The following is a 22,161-nucleotide window of genomic DNA, read 5'->3' as shown; positions in this document are numbered from 1 at the left end:
CCCCTCCCCCAACCTTCTCCATTTTCTCTCTGTCCTCTCCAATCCTCATTACTAGACTGTTTGCTACAACCCCTCCACATCTGTCTACTTTTCCTCCAGCCTTTTCTTATCTGGTTTTCTTTCTCTAGTCCAGTGTTTCTCAACTCAGTCCTGGAGTACCCCCTTGCCAGTCAGGTTTTCAGGATATCCACAATGAATATTCTTGAAAAAAAATTTGCATATAATGGAGGCAGTGTATGCAAATCAAGTTCTTGCATATTCATTGTGGATATCCTGAAAACCTGACTGGCAAGGGGCTACTCTAGGACCGAGTTGAGAAACACTGCTCTAGTCCATTCTTCACCTCAGGGAACCACTGTTTTGATACTTATATTTTTTTCTAAATTCTAGCAGCAGATTTTCAGAGATACACACTTAAAAGTCAGAATGAGGGAACAGAAACCAGAAGGTATAGCACACAATGGATGCAAAATCAGAAAGGGGCGATTTCCTTAGAAGAGGAAGGTATTGAATTGGTGGGAAGGGAGGTGATGACTAGTGGGATTTTGGATTAAGCTCATGTCTTTCTCAGTAGTTCAAAGCAAGTTACTTTCAAGTAGCGGCTGACCAAAACTGCTTTCTTTCAGTTTTGACTGAAACCAAAACTATCTGAAAGCTTTCAGCCAATACTAGAACTGCAGTCAAAACTGAAAACTCAAGTTTGGTTGTGTAAATGTGAACCAGTGAGAACTGTTGGTCATTATCAGAGCATCCCTCTGCTAAATCCACAGTATCCATACTAGAATATACGATAATTTAAATAATGAAAGACCATGTTTTACCTCCAAGAAAAATAGCCTTTACAAGCATGAACTGAAACTAAAAGCCATACTAATTTTTACAGTGGCTGTCTTTGCTGGCATCCATCCTTGTCTCCTTTCCACTCTTCCCGCCGCCATGTGCACACTTTCACTCCCTCCCTCTCCCCCCCTCCGCCACCACCATACCTCTAGTGCTTTACCGGCGCGAGCAGAAACTCCAACCCGTTGCTCACGCCAGCATCAGCTCTCCCTCTGATGTTACTTCCAGGTTCCGCACCTAGGAAATGATGTCAGAGGGAGAGCCAGCGTCAAAGCAGGCAGCAAGTTGGTGCTAATCGTGCCTGGAAAGTTAAAGAGGTACAGGGGAAGGAAAAGGGGGGGGGGGAAGGAACGCCACCGCCCCAGGCCCTTCTCACTCTCGCTACACCACTACTTGAGTGACAGCTAACTTAATAATTTTGAAGTATTTGATGCCTGACTGCTACTGTTCTACAAATCTAATCTAATCTGCAATAGGAATGGTATGCTGAACCTTAGGGTATTCTGTCCATTCTTGCGAGCATACTGCCTTCTCCCAGCAGTCTGCTGCTCCCTTCAGGTTCTCTTTCTGCAGGCGAGCATGAAAGGTATATTCTGATCTGCTCAGTTTATTTTTTTTTTTAAATTTTGTGATGGTCTTGCGTTTTTTCACTCTAGTCACGGTCTTTTTAATGAAATCAGAGATTTTAAATCTACAGCTGGCAGATGTATCCTTCAGAGATCTGTTTCAGCCAGTCTGTTGAAACAGATCAGGATTAGTGGGGCTCAGGATCCGCTCACCTGGTGCTTGCTCGCCCCTTTGACTTGGTCAGGGCTGTAGTATACTCTATTTAAGCGCAAATAGTGTTTCATTTCCCCCCACTCCCCTTTTTTGTGAGAGGTCTAAGGGATTGAGTGTCAGTCTGTGGAGGTCCAACTGGCAGCAAAGGGTCTCTCTTAAAACAGCTGTACCTGAGAAGATCTGAAGCAGGCAGCAGCACCATTTCCCCAGCACATGGTCTGTGAGTAAAGCTATGACAGGCTGTGGGAGAAATTGGGGGGGGGGGAGTGAGGGGGGGCTGCGGCGTGAAAGAAGGTCTTCAAAAGCTTTTTTTAAAACAATTTCTACAGCATGGGCCTTGACGCATCTCCCCTAAAATCCAGTTTTTTAGGTTTAGGGTCAACCATGAAGTGATTTTAAAGCTGTTTTTTTTTTTAGCAATAAATTTCACCAGCAGCAGCCATCTTGGATTTTCACAGTTTTTTTCTAAGCTCTCAAACTTCTCTAAAGCACCTCATTTTGCTTCCAAAATGCCAGGGATGTCAGTATTCTTGTTTGCGTGGGATCCAGTCTCAGCCCACATCCTTTCTGTAGCACCCAGATGTGAAACTCCTGGTTACAGAGCCCTGGGAGGTCCTGGAAGGCTCTTTCATAAGTGCAAAAACCATGACTAGACTGTATCCTCTGGATCAAGAGTTCCAGTAAATGTTTGCTATGCCAAAGTTAGACTCCCCGGTGGCACAGGTGACTAAATGCACATCCTTATCCAGTGAAGGAGGAGTCGTGTTGAAGGATATACAGGACCACAGAGTGAATATAATCCTCTGAGGCAGTTTGAGGTCCTGGCACTGGAGGTTAAGGCCTCATCAGCTGCTGCTTTCATAGCATGTGCCTGCCATTCATGGCTGCGAACCCTGGACATGACAGTCACTGTGCCATTACCTCAGCACGTGCTGAAAGGGGTGAGCTATATGGCTGATGCACTTTATGATGTAACTAGTCTTTAAGCCCGTTACATTAACGGGTGCTAGAATAGATGTGTGTGTCTGTCTTTCTTTCTCTCTTTCTCCTTGGCCACTTTCTGTCTTTCTTTCTTTATGTCTCTCTCTCTCCTTGGCCGCTGTCTTTCTGTCTCTTTCCTCGGCTGTTCACCACCACCCCTTGCCTGCTCCCCCTGTCCAGCAGTAGCCCTTCTCCCTTCCTTTTACCTCCCCCATGTCCAGCAGCACTCCTTCCCTGATCCCTCTGTCCAGCAGTAGCCCTTCTACCTTCCTTTTACCTCCCCCCTGTCCAGCAGCACCCCATCACTGCTCCCCCTGTCCAGGTTCGCTACAGCCGGCCGGCGATCCTCAGCAGGCTGCTTTGAAGAGGAGGGCAGATACGAATGAAGAGCAGCAGCGGCGGCAGCAGTTTGTTGTCTGGTGGGCCAATTTTGAACACCCTGCCGGCCTTAGAGTGAGTGAGGGCAGGAGGGGGGAGTCGCCACTGTGTTCTCCACCTCCTTGCGTCCTTGGTCGTCATTTCTAACTCTGCATGCTTAGTAGGACTGGCGGATCACGGACGCAGGGATCACAAAGTTTTAAGTGCGCATGAGCACTTAGGGTTTTATTATAGTAGATTAGAGTCATGTCAAGAGTCTCCACATAACTCCATCTCTGCCCAATGCATGCTATAAATCAAAAAATAGGTGGGCGATTCCATCTCCAAAGCTGCATTTAGTAGGCTCCCTTTCAAGGGACAGATGCTTTTTGGCAAGGGCCTGAATGATCTTATGGCTATTGTGCAAAATCATCATTCCATGTCCTTACCAGACAGCAGACCTTGAGCAGCTAGTAGCCAGAACCGGAGAAAGATGGCTTTGAAGCTACTGGACGTCCATAGAATTCCCTTACGTTACCTGGAAGTGACTAATGAGTTTTCGCCATCTCTTTGTCCTAACCAAAGAGACAACCGAGGCAAACCAGCCTCCAAGGCAACCATTTTCTGGTGGATTCAGACAGCGATCTCCTTCACCTACATTGTCTGCAGCAAACAACCACTGGTGTTTATGGCTTCCTTTTGGGCAGAATCTAGGGCAATACCTCCAGAAGAGAGATGTACATCTGCGACATGGTCTTTCCTATACACTTTCACTAAATTCTATAAGGTGGATGTGGCAGTGCAAGAGGATTTTACTTTTATTAATACTATTAATTATTTCTATAGCGCTACCAGAGGCATGCAGCGCTGCACAGAGTCACGAAGAGTAAGAAAATGGTCCCTGCTCGAAATAATTTACAATCTAAACAGGCAAGACAGACAAAGAGGATGTCATGGATACAGTTAAAGAGAACGGTTAATCAGCAGGCTGGGTTGGAGGGTAGAGGAGTAGGGTTAAGGATTGAAAGCTATATCAAAAAGTGGGATCCTTTGTACTGAAAGCAGGATTATCTCTTCTACCTGGGACTTTGGGGACTGCTATGCTGAACCCCCACCCGATAATTTCTGATTTGCCTATTTCTGCCTTAAACTTCATGATCCTCTACATAGTTAAGACTTCTTCCAGTTGGACTATGGATTCGGAATCAGTTTGTAAATAGAATCTAAAGAGGTAATTGAGCTCCACTGATATTCAAGCTGTTGCTTTTATTTCATGTGTTTTACTGTTCAGCAGTAATGTTTGTTCATTTATACATTACAATTTCATTATTGACGGTTATAACGTTATATGAGCAGATCAGAACCTTGGTTTCGAGGAGTTTCCCATGTCACTTCTTCATTTGTCTTTTATTCTAGAGCTCTTGCATGCTTTGGAACGAACAGAAGGGGGCAGCAGACTCCTGGGAGGAGGAGGAAGTTTCAAAAGCTGTGATTGATATCTTTTTGCAGTATGCTCGCGAGAATGGACAGAGTACTCCAAGATTCAGCATACCTAGGGTTGCCAGATTTTACATTCGTAAAATTAGACCCCTAGACCCTCCCCCAGGCCTGCCTATCCCGGTCCCATTACGCCCCAGTCCGGCCCCTAATCCTGACCTAGCCTCGCCCCCCACTGCTTGCTCTGGTAGGGCAGGAGGGCATCCGTGCATGCGCATTTGCGATGATGTCATGCGCGGCATCCACGCATGTGCAGATGCCCTCTTGCCCAGCAGTCTCGGGGGAAGCTTTTCAAAACCCGGACAAAGTGCTGGGTTTTAAAACGCCGTCTGGACCCCCAGACATGTCCTCAAAAGGAGGTTATGTCCGGGGAAATCTGGACGTCTGGTAACCCTAAGCATAATTTCTTTCTGTGGGTCGCTCTATGCCTAAGTAGATTTAAGATGACTTACAATTTTGAGATTTGCATAACATTTGTAGTTAAAACAATAGAGAATACAGTAGATAGAGCGCTATGGGGAGAGTTGGGTGAGAGAAATGGATCAGGGATAAAGGATCTGAGAGGCATCATTGTGATTACAAAGCATATGTGTGGTGTGCATACAGAGGAAATGCATCATTGAATTGTCAATGAAGTAAATGTTCTCAAAAAGGAGTCTTTAGTTTTTTTCCAAAATCAGTAGTAGTTAAGTTCCATCTTGATAACCATTGGAAGGTTATTCCATGTCTTGGTACCAAGGTAGGTATATACCGAGTTAAATATGTGCTTGTACAAGTATTTAACTTCTCTGGGATAAGGGAGGATCAGTAGAAATGTTTTTAGCTTTCTGATTGAAGTTGACTAAGAGCTGATGAAGAGGTTTATAAGTGGCTCTGCAGAGTATGTATGTTAGTATCTGAAACATTATGCAACATTAATGGTTAACCAGTGTAGGCTTTTGTAATAAGGGGAAATAGGGTTAAATTTTTTCAGTCTGAATATTAATCTTATTGACGTGTTTTGTATTAATTGTAGTTTGTGCATGAGGGTTGAGTTTATACCTGCATAAAGAGAATTGCAGTACAGTGGTACCTCGGTACTCGTCATTAATTGGTTCTGGGAGGCGCAACGAATAACAAACAAATTTTTCCCATAAGGAATAATGTAAATACATTTAATACATTCCCAAAGACAAGGCATATTTTTAAAGCAATATATAAAAAGGGTTGTATATCATTACGTTACATGAGAAATAATCTGACACACACTGTCACCTTCACTAAGAACATAAGAACATAAGATTTGCTGCTGCTGGCTCAGACCAGTGATCCATCGTGCTCAGCAGTCCGCTCACGTAGCGGCCCTTAGGTTAAAGACCAGTGCCCTATTTGAGTCTAGCCTTACTTGCGTATGTTCTGTTCCAGTAGGAACTTATCCAACCTTGTCTTGAATCCCTGAAGGGTGCTTTCCCCTATAACAGCCTCCATTTCACTCCTTGATTTTGTCAGGGGCTGTACTGCTTCACACTGAACGCTAAGGAAAAAAAACATAATGAGTGCGTGTGGGTTGAAACAAATAGCATGAAATAAATAGCATGAAATTTTGGCTACAGTGGTGTGATGTGAAGCACATACACAGAGGAAGCACACAGCTCCTGACGAAATCAAGGAGTGAAATGGTTGAGTAACCTTCGGGCCAAAGTTAAGTGCTTCTTATACAAGTTTACTCTTTAAGTTTCTTTGATTAAAATATTTTTTGAATGGCTTAAGATTTTCAATTTGACATTGGGATCTTCTTTAGTTCCTGGAGCTCCTCAGTGCTGAGCTCTTCATGATGTTTCGCCACTAACTCCTCAACATTAGCAGCATTGACCTCCAGACCCATGGATTGGCCCAAAGATACATTATCTTACACAATTTTACCTTCTGTACCAGCAGGCTAAGTCAGCCTCAAACCCTTTGAAGTCTCTGAGTTGCAGCTTCTGGCCACAAGTATTTCCTTGCCGAATTAATTGTCCTATAAGAGACTTTGTTCCAGGCCTTATCAGTAAGGTTAAAGCAGTGCAGGATATTGAAATGCTTTTTCTAGAATCTGTGAGGGTCAACTGGGTGTCAGAGGTGATCTCAAAGCACCTCTGGAAAAGTGCCTTGCCGTACAGCGTTTTGAAGTTTGAAATGACCTGCTGGTCCATGGGCTGGATGAGAGGAAAGTGTTGGGGGCAGGAACCTTACAGTGATGAAGCTGAACTCCTCCAGTAAGTCATTCTCCAAACCTGGAGGGTGGACAGGTGCATTGTCCAAAAGGTAATGGAGCTTTCAGAGGCAAATCTTTCTCCAGCAAATATTTTTTCACTGAGGGACCATACACTTCATTTATTCACTCAGTGAAAAATTGCTTCATGACTCAGGCTTTGCTGTTTGCCCTCCACATCACATGGAGTTTGCTTTTTATGACATGATGCTTCTTGAGAACTCACGGGTTTTCACTATGATAGAGTAGTAGAGGCTTGAATTTTAAGTCTCCACTAGCATTCCTATATAACAATAGAGTGAGCCTATCCTTCATTGGTTTGTGGCCTGGTAATATCTTCCCTTTAGTGATGTGAGCTCTACTCGGCATTTTTTTCCCCCAAAAGTTTGATCTCGTCACAGTTAAAAACTTGGTGGGGAATAAAACCCTCAGCCTCTAAGTAGTCTTGAAATTCACTAATCAATTCATCAGCAGTCTTTTTATTAGCATTCGCTGCCTTGCCATGCTTCATGACACTATGGATGCCATTCTTCTTTTTAAAATGATCAAACCAGCCGTGGCTGGCCTTAAAAACTTCAACAGTCTCATCACCCGGTTTCCTGATTTCTTTTTCAAAAGATCAGCATGCAAAAAAAACACTGGCTTCTGATACACTGTTGCCTTTTTGCTACTTCTCATTTACCCAAAATACTGCTTTGTTACTGCTTTAACTCCTTTTGCAACATCAGCCTTTTTTATTATAATAATAATAATTTATTTTTATATACCGCCAAACCATCAGTTATTGGCGATTTACACAATGGTATTACACTAGCGAATAGAAATACAAAGTCAAAAAACAATTTTTAAAATAGAAGAAACACAATTCAGAATAAAAGCATTAGGGAAAAGATACAACCTTGTAAAACTTATAGAAGATTGTGATTACACAGTACAATTAATTACAATATCTATATATATAAAATCGGAGGTATGTATGTGTGTATGTATGTGTGTGTGTATGTGCCGCAATCACGCAAAAACGGCTTGACCGATTTGAACGAAACTTGGTATGCAGATCCCTTACTACCTGGGGTGATATGTTCTGGGGGTCTCGCGGCCCACCTGCACACGTGGGCGGAGCTACAAACAAAATCATATTTCACCCATTCATGTCAATGGAAAAAATGTAAAAAGCTGCCATTCTCACTGTAATTCAAAAACGGCTTGACCGATTTGAACGAAACTTTGTATGCAGGTCCCTCACTACCTGGGCTGATATGTTCTGGGGGTCTCGCGGCCCACCTGCACACATGGGCGGAGCTACAAACAGAAAATCAGATATCACCCATTCATGTCAATGGAAAAAATGTAAAAAGCTGCCATTCTCACAGTAATTCAAAAACGGCTTGACCGATTTGAACAAAACTTGGTATGCAGATCCCTCACTACCTGGGGTGATATGTTCTGGGGGTCTCTCGGCCCACAACTCTATGTTGCTTGCTCAAGGGTGGGTTCACCCAACAATTTATATGTTCTTGCTCCTGGAGGTGAAACTAAAAATGTTGTTTTTAATCACGTTTTGCGTTAGTTGTATTGTATTCATTTTATCAAATATTTCACATTATAATTTGAATATTGTACTTTTTATTAAGCTGTAAAACAATAATTTCATTCACCACTTTAAAGTATCTTTATTTGAATCCATTTATAGTGTTATTGCTATAATTAAATACCCGTGCAACGCCGGGCCATCAGCTATAGTAAATAAAAATTACACAATAGAGTTGATGGTATGAATAATCATAAATTGATTTGAAGCTTAATACCTTAATAAATTTAAAAAATAAAACCAATTTTGTATTTCATATTTTTTGAATAGCTAGGTTTTAAGATGTTTCTGGAATTGATAATAGGTGAGGGATGGAGAGATAAGGGTGTTCAAACATGAATTCATTACTCCTGCCTGGAATGCCAAGATCCTAGCCAAGAATTTTTTTATAACGGCATGCTTTGACTGAGGGGAAAGAGAACCAACTTGAGCCTCAGGTATTTTTCTTAATAGAATAAAATAAAAAATGGGAAGAGAGGTAAGTTGATGCTAAACCAAATAAAATTTTTTTAAAAGAGATACAACCAAATTTAAATAATACTCTGGCTTCAATTGGCAACCAGTGAAGCTTTTGATAATATAAACTGATATGATCATGTTTTTAAATTAAAAATCAAACAGTAATCTAAAATGGAAAGAATTGACGATGGAAACAAAATTTTAAAGGATATAAAATCAAAATATTTCCTAATGGTACGCAACTTCCAAAGGGTAGTAAAGCATCTTTTGACCAGTAAATCTGTGTGAGCTTTAAAAGATAGAGTGGTGTAATGTAACACCTAATACTTTTAAGGTAGAAATTATGGGATAATTTTACCATTTAAGAAGAGCATTGTTTCACTAAGTTAGTCATTTGGGCTAGCAAGGAAAAACTTCATTTTGCCCGGGTTGCATTTCATTTTAAATGTGGAAGTTCAATTTTCCACTTGTGTATGAATGAAAGCAATTTGTTTCAACACTTCTGTTGTAAAAGCAGTTAAAGGAATGAGTATTGTTATATCATCGTAATGATAGTGGAGACCATTGTTCTAGGCATGCCGTATTCCCTAGAAAGATCAGTAATGCAAATACTGTTCTCATATTTGCTTATTTCTTTTTTTTGCTCATTGGTGGTGTGAAGTAATTTTCTTTTCTGCTCTGCGCTATCACTGCTCATTTTCTTAGGATCCATGATGAGAAAAAATGTGCAAAAATACACAAAATGACCACAGAAGCTAAGATAAGACCACAAGGGGATGTGCACAGGGCAAGAGCTACAATATGCTCTTTGTTTCAGCTGGAAAGGGTAGCGAGACACGAGGCAGCCAACACCGAAAAGTTCTAGCTTGCACGTCAAGTACCAAACAAACAGCAGTGGGACAAAATTTTCACGTCAAAATGCGTCTAGTACCAAATATGCTAAGTTTCAAAGCAGTTGAGTACCAAAGTATGACTGTAGTCTAATTGGGACAGTACCAGCATTTGTGTCAAAATTTCAAAGTGACAGTTATGAAAATAGGGTCTAATTAGTCTTAATTGTCTCATACTGTGGAAGTTTTTTTTTACCATAGGTGTGAGATTTGACTCATAGGAGAAAGTGGAATTGAGAATTATACCAAGTACTTTATTGACGATATATAATGTGGTACCTGAGGGTAATGTGACAATTGAAGGGATAGTATGTGAGCTGTTATGAAACCATAGGACTTTGGTTTTGTTGTGTTAAGTTTGAGTTTGCTGTGTGTATTTTGTCAATGCTATTTGATATTCTCTGGACAGTGTCTTTGGAGTTGCATTCACACTTCTCTCTCATAAACTGTCAACTAACTTTACTTTCAATGGGATTAAATATTGTTTCCTGTAGTGCACTGTTGAGTTCCTTGGAGCCTCTACACAGTAAGCCAAGAATTTGCCCAAGGCCATGTCTAAGTGTTCTAACAGTGTTAACATTAACAAATACATCTTTATTTATCAGGCCTAACCCCATTTATCTCTTCTACTGTTTCAAATACTCCATTTTGCTGTATCCTCAGCCAAGAACACCACATATTTAGAAAACTCTCACTCTGTCCATACCCTCTTGAGCACTTCCCATCTGCCCTAGCCTCCCATTTCTGGGTCTTCACAGGGGTTGTGAAATGTCTGTATAGTACTGTATAAAGTTCTCTTGTAACTGGGCATTGCTTTCATCAGCAAGAGGCATCTCAGTTCTGGGCATTGAGTAAAGGTGAAGTGTCATCATTGTTCCTCTTTGAAGCAGAGTGCCAGGAACTCTAGGGCACCAATGTTGCTGGTAACTGAGAAGCAACGGTGTTATCAGGAGCGCTCCCACTCCATGGAAGCAGTGCTAATGTGCCAGTCTCTCCAAAGCAGGGATCCTGCCTCCAATTTGACTCGTACATCTTCATAGACTGTCTCCACACTGGCACCAGCCCTGCCTTTACCGCTGTCTGCCCTCGAAGAGCGACTCCAGTTCATATTATTCTAAAAATAATCTTACGAACAATTCATGGCTCACGACTAATAGATTGCAATTAAATATAGTTAAGACACAAATCTTGTTTCTGTCATGCTCTCATGTTTCTCATTTTCCAGAATTTCTCATTTATGATGATGTGAAGATCTCTGTTGTTGAAGTAAAATATCTTAGTTTAATGTTAGATTCCTCTCTGTCTATGAAAACTCAGGTTTACAAAGTTCAATGTGTATTTCTATAAAATTTGTAAGGAATTTGCGTGATATTTTTTAAGTTATGACTACTTTCGCACTGTAGTACAAGCTTTTATTAATCCTATATTTGATTATTATAAAATTTTGTTTTTAGGACTCTCTAAGTATTTGATTAAGGCTCTTCAGATTGCCCAAAATGCTACATCAAGATTGATTTCAGAAACTGGTTGTATTGATATGATCATGTGATCTGGCCAAGCAGTCAACACCCGTCACCTCTCTGCTCCCTTGGTGTTTCTAGTCTCCCACTGGGCTCTGTTAAAACAACACAACAGAACATACATCATTCACACTCAATTAAAACCCATGACCAGGCCCCCCTCCCCAGTCATCACTGGGACCTCCCTAGACTCCACAGTTCTTCCAGCTGCTTCCAGGTCCTCTCCCAACCCTTCATTGGCCCTCCTAGTCTTCCAGTAGCTTCTAGTGCCATTTACCGGTTTCCACTGGCCTCGCCGGTCACAATTACAGTTGCTCAACAGACGTTTGGCCAACGTTCTCCCAGGTCTATCAGGCTGCTTTCTAGGGAGTCTTCTGGTGGCTTCCTGGTGCCATTTACTGGTCTCTGCCGGTCACCACCAGTCTCGCCAGACTCCCTCAGCCATAGACCTTGGACTCCTCCAGCTCTTCTAGCTGTATCTTGTCCCCTACTCCCCGGTCTCTTAGATCCCCACAGGATCTAAGATACTTCACCAGTTCTACCAGTCATCAAGCCTGAGCCCCTCCCTAGACTCTAGGCTCTACCAGCCCCTCCAGCTAATCCTTCCAGGCCCTTCTTAGCCAGTCTTTCTCTCATCCTGCAATAATTGACACTATTGTCCCTCAGCCGCTCTCATCATGATGACTTTCCCAGTCTCTCACACCCCAGACACTCACACATTGTCAGGCCGGTCTGTCAGGCTTTCCGAGGGTTAGGCCGAAGTCATCATTTCTCCTCTCAAGGGTTGCCTGGCTCCCGAAGGAGCTTCTTGTTCTTCTTAGCTCTCAGCTTGGGAACTGTCCTTTTCAGCACTTTCACTCAGTGTGAGTGGACAGCTCTTTGGAGCCAGAACCAATCAATATGAAGCTCATTTCTAGCTCGTTGGTGATGAAGCAACACCAGAGACCAAAAAGAGATCCATACTTCTGTGCTTTTGCCCAGAGTCTGGTCATGCATAAACTCAAATGCCCCATGAGGAATACTTTGCTGAGTCTAATATGGACCTCTCTTGGGAGTCTGATGTAGAACCAGGGGATCTTGGTCTACCTTCAGACCCTTAAAGGAGGAAATTTCCTCCAGAGGAAATCTCCTTTGTCTAGATTTTAGGAAAATGGCAGAAACCATTCCATTTGTTAGAGATAGAGGACATTCCTAGGACTGAAATGTTGGACATCCTTGGTTATTACTTTCCTCCTAAGGAAGCTGTGATAGAGCTTGTTCACAATATCATTAAGAATGTGCATATGAAGAATTGGGAGACCCTTCTTACTGTGCAGTGTGTTCCTAAGAAGGACTCCTGGATTTGAAAAGCCACGGTTTCCGCACCATTCCATGGTGGTTGAATCTCCTCTTAAAAGAGCAAAACGTTTGAGGACCCATGTCTCGGCACCCCCTGTATTAATGCTCTCACTCTGGAGTCTTTTGGAAGGGCAAGTGTTCCAGTGCTCTGCTGTGTCCCATATCCAGTCTCTACACAAGTTTCTTGAACTTTGTGCACCTCCGGAGCAGGTCTGAACTTACCACCTTGCAAATAAACAGAAGAAGCACATAGCTTGAGCAACATATGATACTTTCAACCTGGTGTCCCGACTTTCTGTCCTAAGTATTGGCATGTATAGACTCTCATGGCTGCATGTCTTGGACCTTAAACCAGCAGTTCAGGAAAAGTTGGTGGACAAACCTTGCCAGGGTGACAAACCTTTTGGGGATAAGGTGAAAGAGGTGGCAGACTTCATAAAGAAGAGAACTGATCTACCTAAAAACCTCCCAAGAAGTGGAGTACATAGGAATGATCCAAGTCAGGGACTTGATGGGAAATCAATAGAATGCCTACTACTCTCGAAGGTGTAAAGTTCACTCCCTGATTCCGCCCTCCCTAGCAGACCCAAGCTCAATGTTCCCACCCTCAAACAGTGACCCCAAGATCCCCAACCAGCTCTTCATTCTAAGCATGGGACAAGAATTTTACTGGCTCCAGCAGAGCATAACCAATGTAAAAGTACTCATCCTGGACGAACTACTAGTTGGAGAGAGGCTGAATTTTTTCTAAGAAAGGTAGCCTCTTGTAACCTCAGATCGGCGGGTGTTTCAAATAGTCTGAATGAGTCTCAGTAGTCTCAATTATAGTGTCAGCTCCCTCCAAATTGCCCACCAAGAGTATCAAACTTAGCTTGCAGCATCAGGAAATTCTTTCAAAGGAACTCTTCCCTTTAAAAAGCCCAGTGGCTTCCCAATGATGTCAGGCCACAAGAAATCTGAGGGATGCCATCTTGATCACACCAGAGTTGTGGCAATCTTTTTTTCTGGTAGATAATTTGTACCAATTTGACTAAGGGACTTAAATTACAAATTCTTCCTCCCGCAAAAATTCTGACCACAGATAGGGTGTTCATGTAGATGGGCTTCATATATTGTCCATTCAGGAGATTCAACTTCACATCAATCTCCTGGAGCTGTGGGCAGTATGGAACACTAAAGGCTTTCAGAGATCAAGTGAGTACAGGATCCTACCTCTTGTATCAGGAAGCAGTCGGGATATGACAATGTTCCAGATGATTTTCTTGTATTATTTTCTTTGTCAAGTATTCTCTTAATTGAAGAAGTATGGATCATCTTATTTTTCAGCTATCATCTTTGAAAGGTGTTTCTGTTGTTTCTTAATTTTTTATATGCATGGTCTTTATACAGATTTATTTATATACATGTTTTGGACATGACATTCAATTTACCTACATGATTTTTTTTTAAAAATTATTTAAAGATTATCAATGTGGATTTTATGTACGAGTATGTATGTATTTTGATTTGGATTTCATCGTGCCTTAAAGTTTTTTTCTTCTGATGCAGCCTTTGAGCAAAACATGGCCACGTTAGGCATATGGTTTGATTTGATTAAAAGTTCTTTACCTTTTACGTTTGTTTGATTTGCTCCCTGCCTTGCTGTGCTTTTATCATAGATCACCTGCCTTTCTTACGTCCCCTTACAAATGCTAGAAACCTAAAAAAATAGATGGGTGAGTTTGAATACTGTATATAGCACTAAATGAAGAGGTAGATATAATAGGTATCTAAGAGACCTTGTGGAAGGAGGACAATCAATGGGACAGTGTTACCAGATTGTGAATTTCAATTTATTGTTTTTCAATTGCTCTTCTAATATACGTGGAGCAGACCTCTAGAAACTTTAAATTCAGATTGATTAAACATAAACATTGTATAAAAAAAAAAAAAAAGACAGAACCACAGCCCTCCTTAGCCAATGATAATAAATCTTGTACAGTAACAATTTCCCTGCTCCCCCTGTCCAGCATCCGCTAGCCCGGGCAGCCTCGGGCCTTTTGCTAGGCCGGCCCGCCTCGCATTATCGAAGTGGGCCGGCCTAGTAAATACACCACAGCTGTTTGATGAAACTGCGGCTGCTACTGCTGCTGGTCCGGGGGTTAGAAGTAGAGGTGTCCCAGCAGCAGTAGCATAGTCAGAAGGCAGGAAGTCAGCTGGCGTCAGAGATCGGGGCAGAAAGCAGGAAATCATCTGAGGCAGGCACTGCGCGTGCATGGCACGGCACCACGGATCACAGAGATTGAAGTGTGCACGCGTGCTAAGGGTTTTATTATAGCGGATACTTTCTTGTACCCAAGAAGACAGGGGGATTTTGTCCCTTCCTAGACCTAAGGATCCTAAACAGATTCCTGGGCAAAGAAAAGTTCAGAATGATTTCCCTGGACATCTTCATTCCCATGATTCAAGAAATAGATTGGCTATGTTTCCTGGATGCCTACACCCACCTTTTCAGACTTCACAATCACAGAAAGTATCTCAGATCATGAATAGGAAAACACTAGTACCACATCCTATCTTTTGGCCTTGCATCAGCTCTCAGGGTATTTACCAAATGTCTAATGGTAGTAATAGCATTTCTACACAGGTGAGTGTATTTGTTTCCCTTGGGTGGTTAACAGTGCAACTCAAGAAGGAGCTTCATAGGCCATGTGCAGAACTGTTCAGGTGCTGGAGCTATTAGGGTTCATGATAAAGTACCCCAAGTCCCACCTGCTTTCTGTTCAATGACTGGAGTACATAGGAGCCCTGCTAGATATACTGTAGACAGGCTTATCAGTGAGAGCAGAACCTTGGTCACTGTAACTTTGCAAATCTGTATCAGCAAGCTTGTGACAGTTCGGCACAGGTTGAGATTGATGGGCCACATGGGCTCCACACTACAGGCCACACCCATGACACATCTTCATTTGAGAGAAGCCCAGTGGAGGAGGCAACACGCCAAGCTTATCACTGTGATAAATATTTGAGTGTTGTTTCTGAGGTCCAAAAAACTAGGAAGATCATTGATAGAAATTTGAATTATATATTAAAATTGATATCTGTTACTTGGGATGTAAGATACTTAAGAGTCCTATCTTAGCCACAAAAACAGGAGAATCATCCCCCACAGGTAAGTAGTACACAAAGAAACTGGGATGTCCAACAAATAATGCTCTTTATTAACTCAAAGACACACATGTGTTTCGGCCAACTAAGCCTGTCTCAGGAGTTTGTAAATAATTAACACATATCAAATTAAACACATACATAAAAAAGTACCTAATTATAAAATATATCAAGAATTGTATAAATCATAATAGTTAAATTTTGTTTTTCATGTTATTGTTTATCTTCTTTTCAAATAATTTTTATATCTTGTGTGTTATAAACTACCCCAAGCATCTTAATCAAATAGTTAAAATCAAATAAATAAATAAAAACACAGTATACATGAATAAAATCAATGCATATCACAAAAATAATTTCACATATTAAATACTCTGGATTAGGAACACATTCATTATAATAAATATGAAAACTAATCAATTTCCATAAGTTTTGACATGACTCATAATGTATCCCATCAAAACATACTATAACTGGTGTTTCAAGATGAATTTCCAACAATCACAACAACATCTCTGTTAATAGCAGCATATTAGCCATGCATGTCAATTCATAAAAACATTAATATTAAGTTTTATGAACTAGTTTGAGAAAGCCAGTAGAAAAATGGCTCAAGTAACATAACTATTAATCCTACCGTTTTACTAGTGTACCCACTGTATTTTCCTAAAAAAGACTAATTCTAGGCTAATGAGATCTTTGATCCTATCCAAGGGAAAGGCTAAGGATCTCAAGTGCCCGCGGTCAATTACCGTTAGAACAAGTCTTAGTTATTGACCTACTTGCGGGCTATCATTAAAAAAAAAAAAAAAAGGGAAACATCCGGATCAATGATAGCCCGTAAGTAGGTCAATAACTAAGACTTGTTCTAACGGTAATTGACCGCGGGCACTTGAGATCCTTAGCCTTTCCCTTGGATAGGATCAAGTAACATAACACCAGCCAGTGAATGCATAAATCCGGAGTGCCCTGCGTGTAGAATGCAAATAACCCATAAAAATGTATAAGGAGGTTAAAAAAAAATGTTGCAAAATTATAGGACCATCAGTCAGTTTAATAATGTAACTCTAGATCCATTCAACACAGGTTTCCAAAATGCTGCAATGATAACACTAAAATACTTAAAAATACAAGCATGTGAAATTGAAGGAATGCTAGTAATGAGTAGTGTAACCAATGGCTCACTTAAAATGCATGAACAATTGTGTCCACCAGTACACCCAGAGTAGAGTGACTCTTATAAATAATCAATGGTAAATCTAAGCATCTATAGAGCACTTCTCCATTGTTAAAACCAGATTCTTGGTTCAAAAATGGCCGAACATCAAAACCTGACAGCATAAAAGGCTAAATGTAAGTGAAGAAATATAAACTGTTTTGTTGGAAATATCAAATTAATAATATAGGTTTGTCCTACTTTCATAGTATATATTAGTTGTGCCTTCAATATAGCTGTTCAGCCATTAGCATGTTTTATTTCTTTGGTTGATTGCCTTACAGGCCTTGACATTTCAAGTCCCTATTGTCCTAGCCTTGTTTTCAGTGAGCCTGGTAGCTAGGGATTCCTAGCTATGAGAACTGAAGGCCTGCTTGTCCTTGGGGAAAGCAAACTTACTTACCTGTAGTCTCTGAGGACAGCAAGCCATATATTCTCACATACTCTCCCACTTCCCTTTAAAGTTGTACTTTTTAAGTTATATTATAGGGCTGAGTGGAACTAGTGCTCACACATCGGGTAGGAGGGTACCTACGCTTTTGTGGTGCAGCGCTGCTAGAAACCTATGTATAAAATTGGCAAGCAAGTGTGTGCTGGATTCTGTCAGATAATGTGTGAGAATATTTGGCTTGCTGTTCTTGAAGAACACATGCTACAGGTAAGTAACTTCGTTTTATGTGTATTTGCATATTCCAAATATGCTATTGAAATCTACAGTAAATTCATCAAAACAAAATGTTAGCACTGTGTGACAGGTTATTTAAGTCATCTAGCAGTACAAATTTACCATCATCAGTGTCTTATTTTCTTGTACTAAATAACATCTCTACCTCACCACTAGAATTAAAAATTCAGCATTGTTGAATATTCAGCTGAGATCAAACTGTATTTCTGTATTTCCTCTTAATAGGTATCTGAAGCTATAATGGTGCAGACTCCAGCAGTAGTTCCTGGCCCATGCTTACCACCAAGGCCTCAGGGTAAACCCAAAGCAAAAGAAATGCAGTTACGATGGGGTAATGTTTGTTTGTCCTTTGGTATTATGATATATTATAGTATAGTATATTTTGTCATCTATTTTCACCTACAATTATATTCTGTTCTTTTCTATAGGGCCACCTCAACTAGATGGTGGTTCACCAGTTACCTTCTATAGTCTTGAAATATGTCCTGTGGGATCAGATGAGCATAAAGAGGTATACCAAGGCTCTGAAGTAGAATGCACAGTAAACAATCTTCTTCCAGGAACAACATACAGCTTTAGATTGCGGGCAGCTAACAAAGCTGGGGTAAGGTGATGGTTTTAAATTAGTTGTAATTACAGTATAACAGAGAACAGGATATATTTTTCTTTTAAATTATTGGCAAATTGTTTTGCTTTCCACATTTTTAAACATGCCTCTTTATTGTGGTGCTGTTCATATTTTTCTCAGATATACTGAGGAGTCCTTTTACTGAGCTGTGGTAAGTGATAGCACATGCTTATTGCAGCTTAAAACAGCTTACCTTAGGATAAGCTGAGATGTCCGGAAGTAAAATTCCAACATGCGCATTCAAACCATGTGCTAAAAAAATTTTTAGACAACATGTCCATTAATTGGGAAAATGGAAAATCAGCCATTTTCCAGCTACAGTAAAAGTAGCCTTAGCATGTTGGCAGTACCCAAGTAAAGTCACACTAAGACCACTTTTTACCACGGCTTATTAAAAAGACCCCTAAATCATAGAAGTTAAGTCATTTCACCCATCCAGTCTGCCCAGTTAAAATTTTTCCTCTTTGGCTCTCCAAAGCATAAGTAGACTTGCTGAGTTCATTGATATCATTATTTTGTCTCCAGCAGAGGCCAGTCCAGGTCATAAATACCTGGAAAATCCCAAATCCATTTTTCTCATAGCTCATTGCAAGGGATAAGCAATGACTTTCATTTTAGAATTTGGCTGGGTTTTGAGATTGAATACTAATAAAACAATTGAAAAATCATCTACATCTGAAGAAGCCAATGTGTATATGGTGAAATGGTAGCCCCGTTTGGTCTTCAAAGCTAGCTATTTCCTTTTTGTTCCTCTAACCAGCATTTTAGTTAACGCTGGTAAAATTACAAAAATTATAAAATGTATTGAAAATACAAAAAGAAGTTAATGTTGACAAAATTTCTAAAATTGATAGTGTAATAAAACTACAGGTGTGAACTCTTAATAAAATAGGAGTTTTATTCATGACTGATGAAAGATAACTGGAACCAAATTAGGCCGAGACTGCGAACAGTGAGTTTCTGCCTTTGTATCTAAGATATTTTTCTTCCATTTAAATGTAATGTCTTACATACACATATATATCTTTATTCTATTGCAGCTATAAATCTGATAAATTTCTTTGACTGGGTGACCAGAGAATTAGATAGAGGATGTGCGCTAGATGTGTATTTAGATTTTAGCAAAGCATTTGACAGTTCCACACAGACGTCTAATAAATAAACTAAGTGCGGGACTTGGGTGTGATTGTATGTGATCTTAAGGTGACCAAACAGGTTGAAAAGGTGACGGCGAAAGCTAGAAGGATGATAGGTTGCATAGGGAAAGGTATGGCCAGTAGGAAAAAGGAGGTATTGATGCCCCTGTATAAGACTTTGGTGAGACCTTATTTAGAATATTGTGTGCAATTCTGGAGGCCACACCTTCAAAAAGATATAAGAAGGATGAAGTCGGTCCAGAGGAAGGCTACTAAAATGGTATGTGATCTTCATCATAAGGTATATGGGGACGGACTTAAAGATCTCAATATACAGTGGAACCTTGGTTTACGAGCATAATTCGTTCCAGAAGCATGCTCGTAAACCAAATTGCTTGTATATCAAAGCAAGTTTCCCCATACTGAATCTGAGAATCTCGGAGAGAACGAGACCAGAAGGCTTTGAGCATGTGCAAATGCTCAAAGCCAGTCCAGCCCGGCCCAGCCCAGAAGAGGAAGGATCTCCGATGCACCGCCCAGCCCAGGCTGCGCCAGAAGAGGGAGGATCTTCGTGCACCGGCACTGGTGCCCAGTCGGGGTAAGGGATGTCATTGCCGTGCTCGGGGGGGATGTAGGATCACGGGGGGGGGGGGGGAATGCCGGATCGCTGGGGAGGGGGCGCTCGTACAGCGAGGCAAGCTCGGTTTCCGAGGCACCAAGTTTGCAAATGTTTTGCTCGTCTTGCAAAACACTCGCAAACCGGTGCACTCGTAAACCGAGGTACCACTGTATATACTTTGGAGTAAAGATGGGAAAGGAGAGATATGATAGAGACTTTTAAATACCTATGTAATGTAAATGTGCATAAGTTGAGTCGCTTTCATTTGAAAGGAAACTGCAATGAGAGGGCATAGGATGAAGTTAAGAGGTGATAGACTCCGGAGTAATCTGAGGAAATACTTTTTTACAGAAAGGGTGGTAGATGCATTTAATAGTCTCCCAGAAGAGGTGGTGGAGACAGAGACTGTGTCTGAATTCAAAATGGCCTGGGATAGGCACGTGGGATCTCTCGGAGAGAGAAAGAGATAATGGTTATTGCAGATGGGCAGACTAGATGGGCCTTTATCTGCCATCATGTTTCTATGGCCCTACAATATCCTTGATGCTGGCTGGGAACTCTTTTTCATTGGACTTTTTTGTTGGGCCTGCCATTTCTACCTGTTTGTTTTTGGAAACTCAGTAGACAGGAGGGGATGCAATTTTATACATTATTGAAAGAATACCTGTCTCCTTTGCTGGCCACTGTAATTAACCAGTTCATTCAGGCAGGCCAAATGCCAGATTCGTTACAACTGGCGCGTATAATCATGTGAAAAACTCTGAGAATCCATCATCGTATAGGCCTATCTCCTTAATTATGTGGAAGCAAAGTTACTTGCCAAGATAATGGCAACTTTTCTGGCCTTCCCTTCTAGTAGAGTCTTAGGCTGGCTTTGTGCGAGACCGTAAAGTGACGAAGAACATGAAAGCCATATTAGCATCATTGGAATGGGTGGATTGCAAAAAGATTCCATCTCTTTTGATTAGTTTTGATGCCAAAAAGGCCTTTGTTCAATGTACTTATGAGGTATAGGATTGTTGGATTTTTTTCGGGATGCTGTCCAGGCTTTGTGCACTGCTCCTCAGGCAGTGCTGTTTATTTTTTTTACTTTTTTTCCCAGTATGGATCATATTCAGAAAAGTGTGAAATTTTGACAGCACCTGGACCACCAGATCAGTGCAAACCTCCCCAAGTGACCTGTAGATCTGCAACATGTGCACTCGTTCATTGGAAGGTAGGAAATATTAGAAACCTTATATTTCATTCAATAAAATATCTTCTGCGTAATTTTTTTAATTTTGCATTGCATTCAACATATGAACTGCAATTATTATAAATTTTTTTTAAATACGATATGCAGGATATGTGATATTTGATAAGTGTGTACTCAGGCACAGAGTTATTGTTTTGGTTGTTTGGTTTTTTTGATAGCCTGAAATAAAATGATTTAAAGTTTAAAAAGGCAAAACAAAATATAAGGTGTGTCTTTTGAATGAGAATTAAATATTACTTTCTTTTAGTGGATTTCTAAGTTGAGTATTTATATAGCTTTGCAATGCTTTTTAATTTTTTAATTTATTGACATTTTTATACTATATCACGACAAAATAAAACTTGCTACAGCAAAGAAGTTGGAATAATAGTATCCATCAAAATAAATTTTACAAAGATAACTTATGCTAAATACACCTTGACTCCCTAATCTGTAATCAATACCATGAAAAACAGTTCAACATTTTAAGTAATTATACTAGTTTCATTCAGCTCTTCTCCTGCAGGGAGGGAATAGACCTCAAGTACTCTCATGCCCAAACTCTTCACAACTGAGCCATCATAGGTCAGAAAAATCTTCCTGTTAACCCAATTATTTTACAAGTGAATTCTCTCAGGGCCTGATCATTCATAATACAGCTGTAAAAATCATCTACAAGGCAAAAAAATTTGATCATGTCACTCTCCTAAAAGATGCTCATTGGCTTCCCATATCCCATCGCATAACTTTTAAAATCTTACTTCTTACCTTCAAATCAAAACTAGAACATTCCCCGGCATTTATTGATAGATTATTAATTCCTTATGCTACTACCCAATCACTTCGTTCTAACCAGCAAAATCTTCTCTCCATCCCATCAACTCGCCATAATGTTTGTTTGATACCATCCATAAAATTATTTTCTCAGTTGTGACACTGACCTTATGGAATGCTCTTCTATATCATCTTAGACAAGAAGAATGTGTTCTAAAATTCAAATCTTTTCTTAAAAC

At 40.6% G+C, this 22,161-nt stretch overlaps 1 protein-coding gene across 8 annotated transcripts in view; it reads left to right on the top strand.

Annotated features, from left to right (window-relative positions):
• FNDC3A (fibronectin type III domain containing 3A) overlaps positions 1 to 22,161 on the top strand; it is a 240,211-nt gene that overhangs the window by 162,661 nt on the left and 55,389 nt on the right. For all 8 annotated transcript variants that reach the window (XM_033947816.1, XM_033947812.1, XM_033947815.1 and 5 more), the window contains 3 exons: positions 17,757 to 17,862; positions 17,960 to 18,135; positions 21,017 to 21,130. In XM_033947816.1, coding sequence (XP_033803707.1) covers positions 17,757 to 17,862; positions 17,960 to 18,135; positions 21,017 to 21,130 — 396 coding nt within the window. The remainder of the gene's footprint in view (positions 1 to 17,756; positions 17,863 to 17,959; positions 18,136 to 21,016; positions 21,131 to 22,161) is intronic.

Source organism: Geotrypetes seraphini, chromosome 6 (assembly GCF_902459505.1).
Source record: "Geotrypetes seraphini chromosome 6, aGeoSer1.1, whole genome shotgun sequence".
Lineage (NCBI taxonomy): Eukaryota > Metazoa > Chordata > Amphibia > Gymnophiona > Dermophiidae > Geotrypetes > Geotrypetes seraphini.
This window is presented reverse-complemented; position numbering and strand designations above follow the sequence as displayed.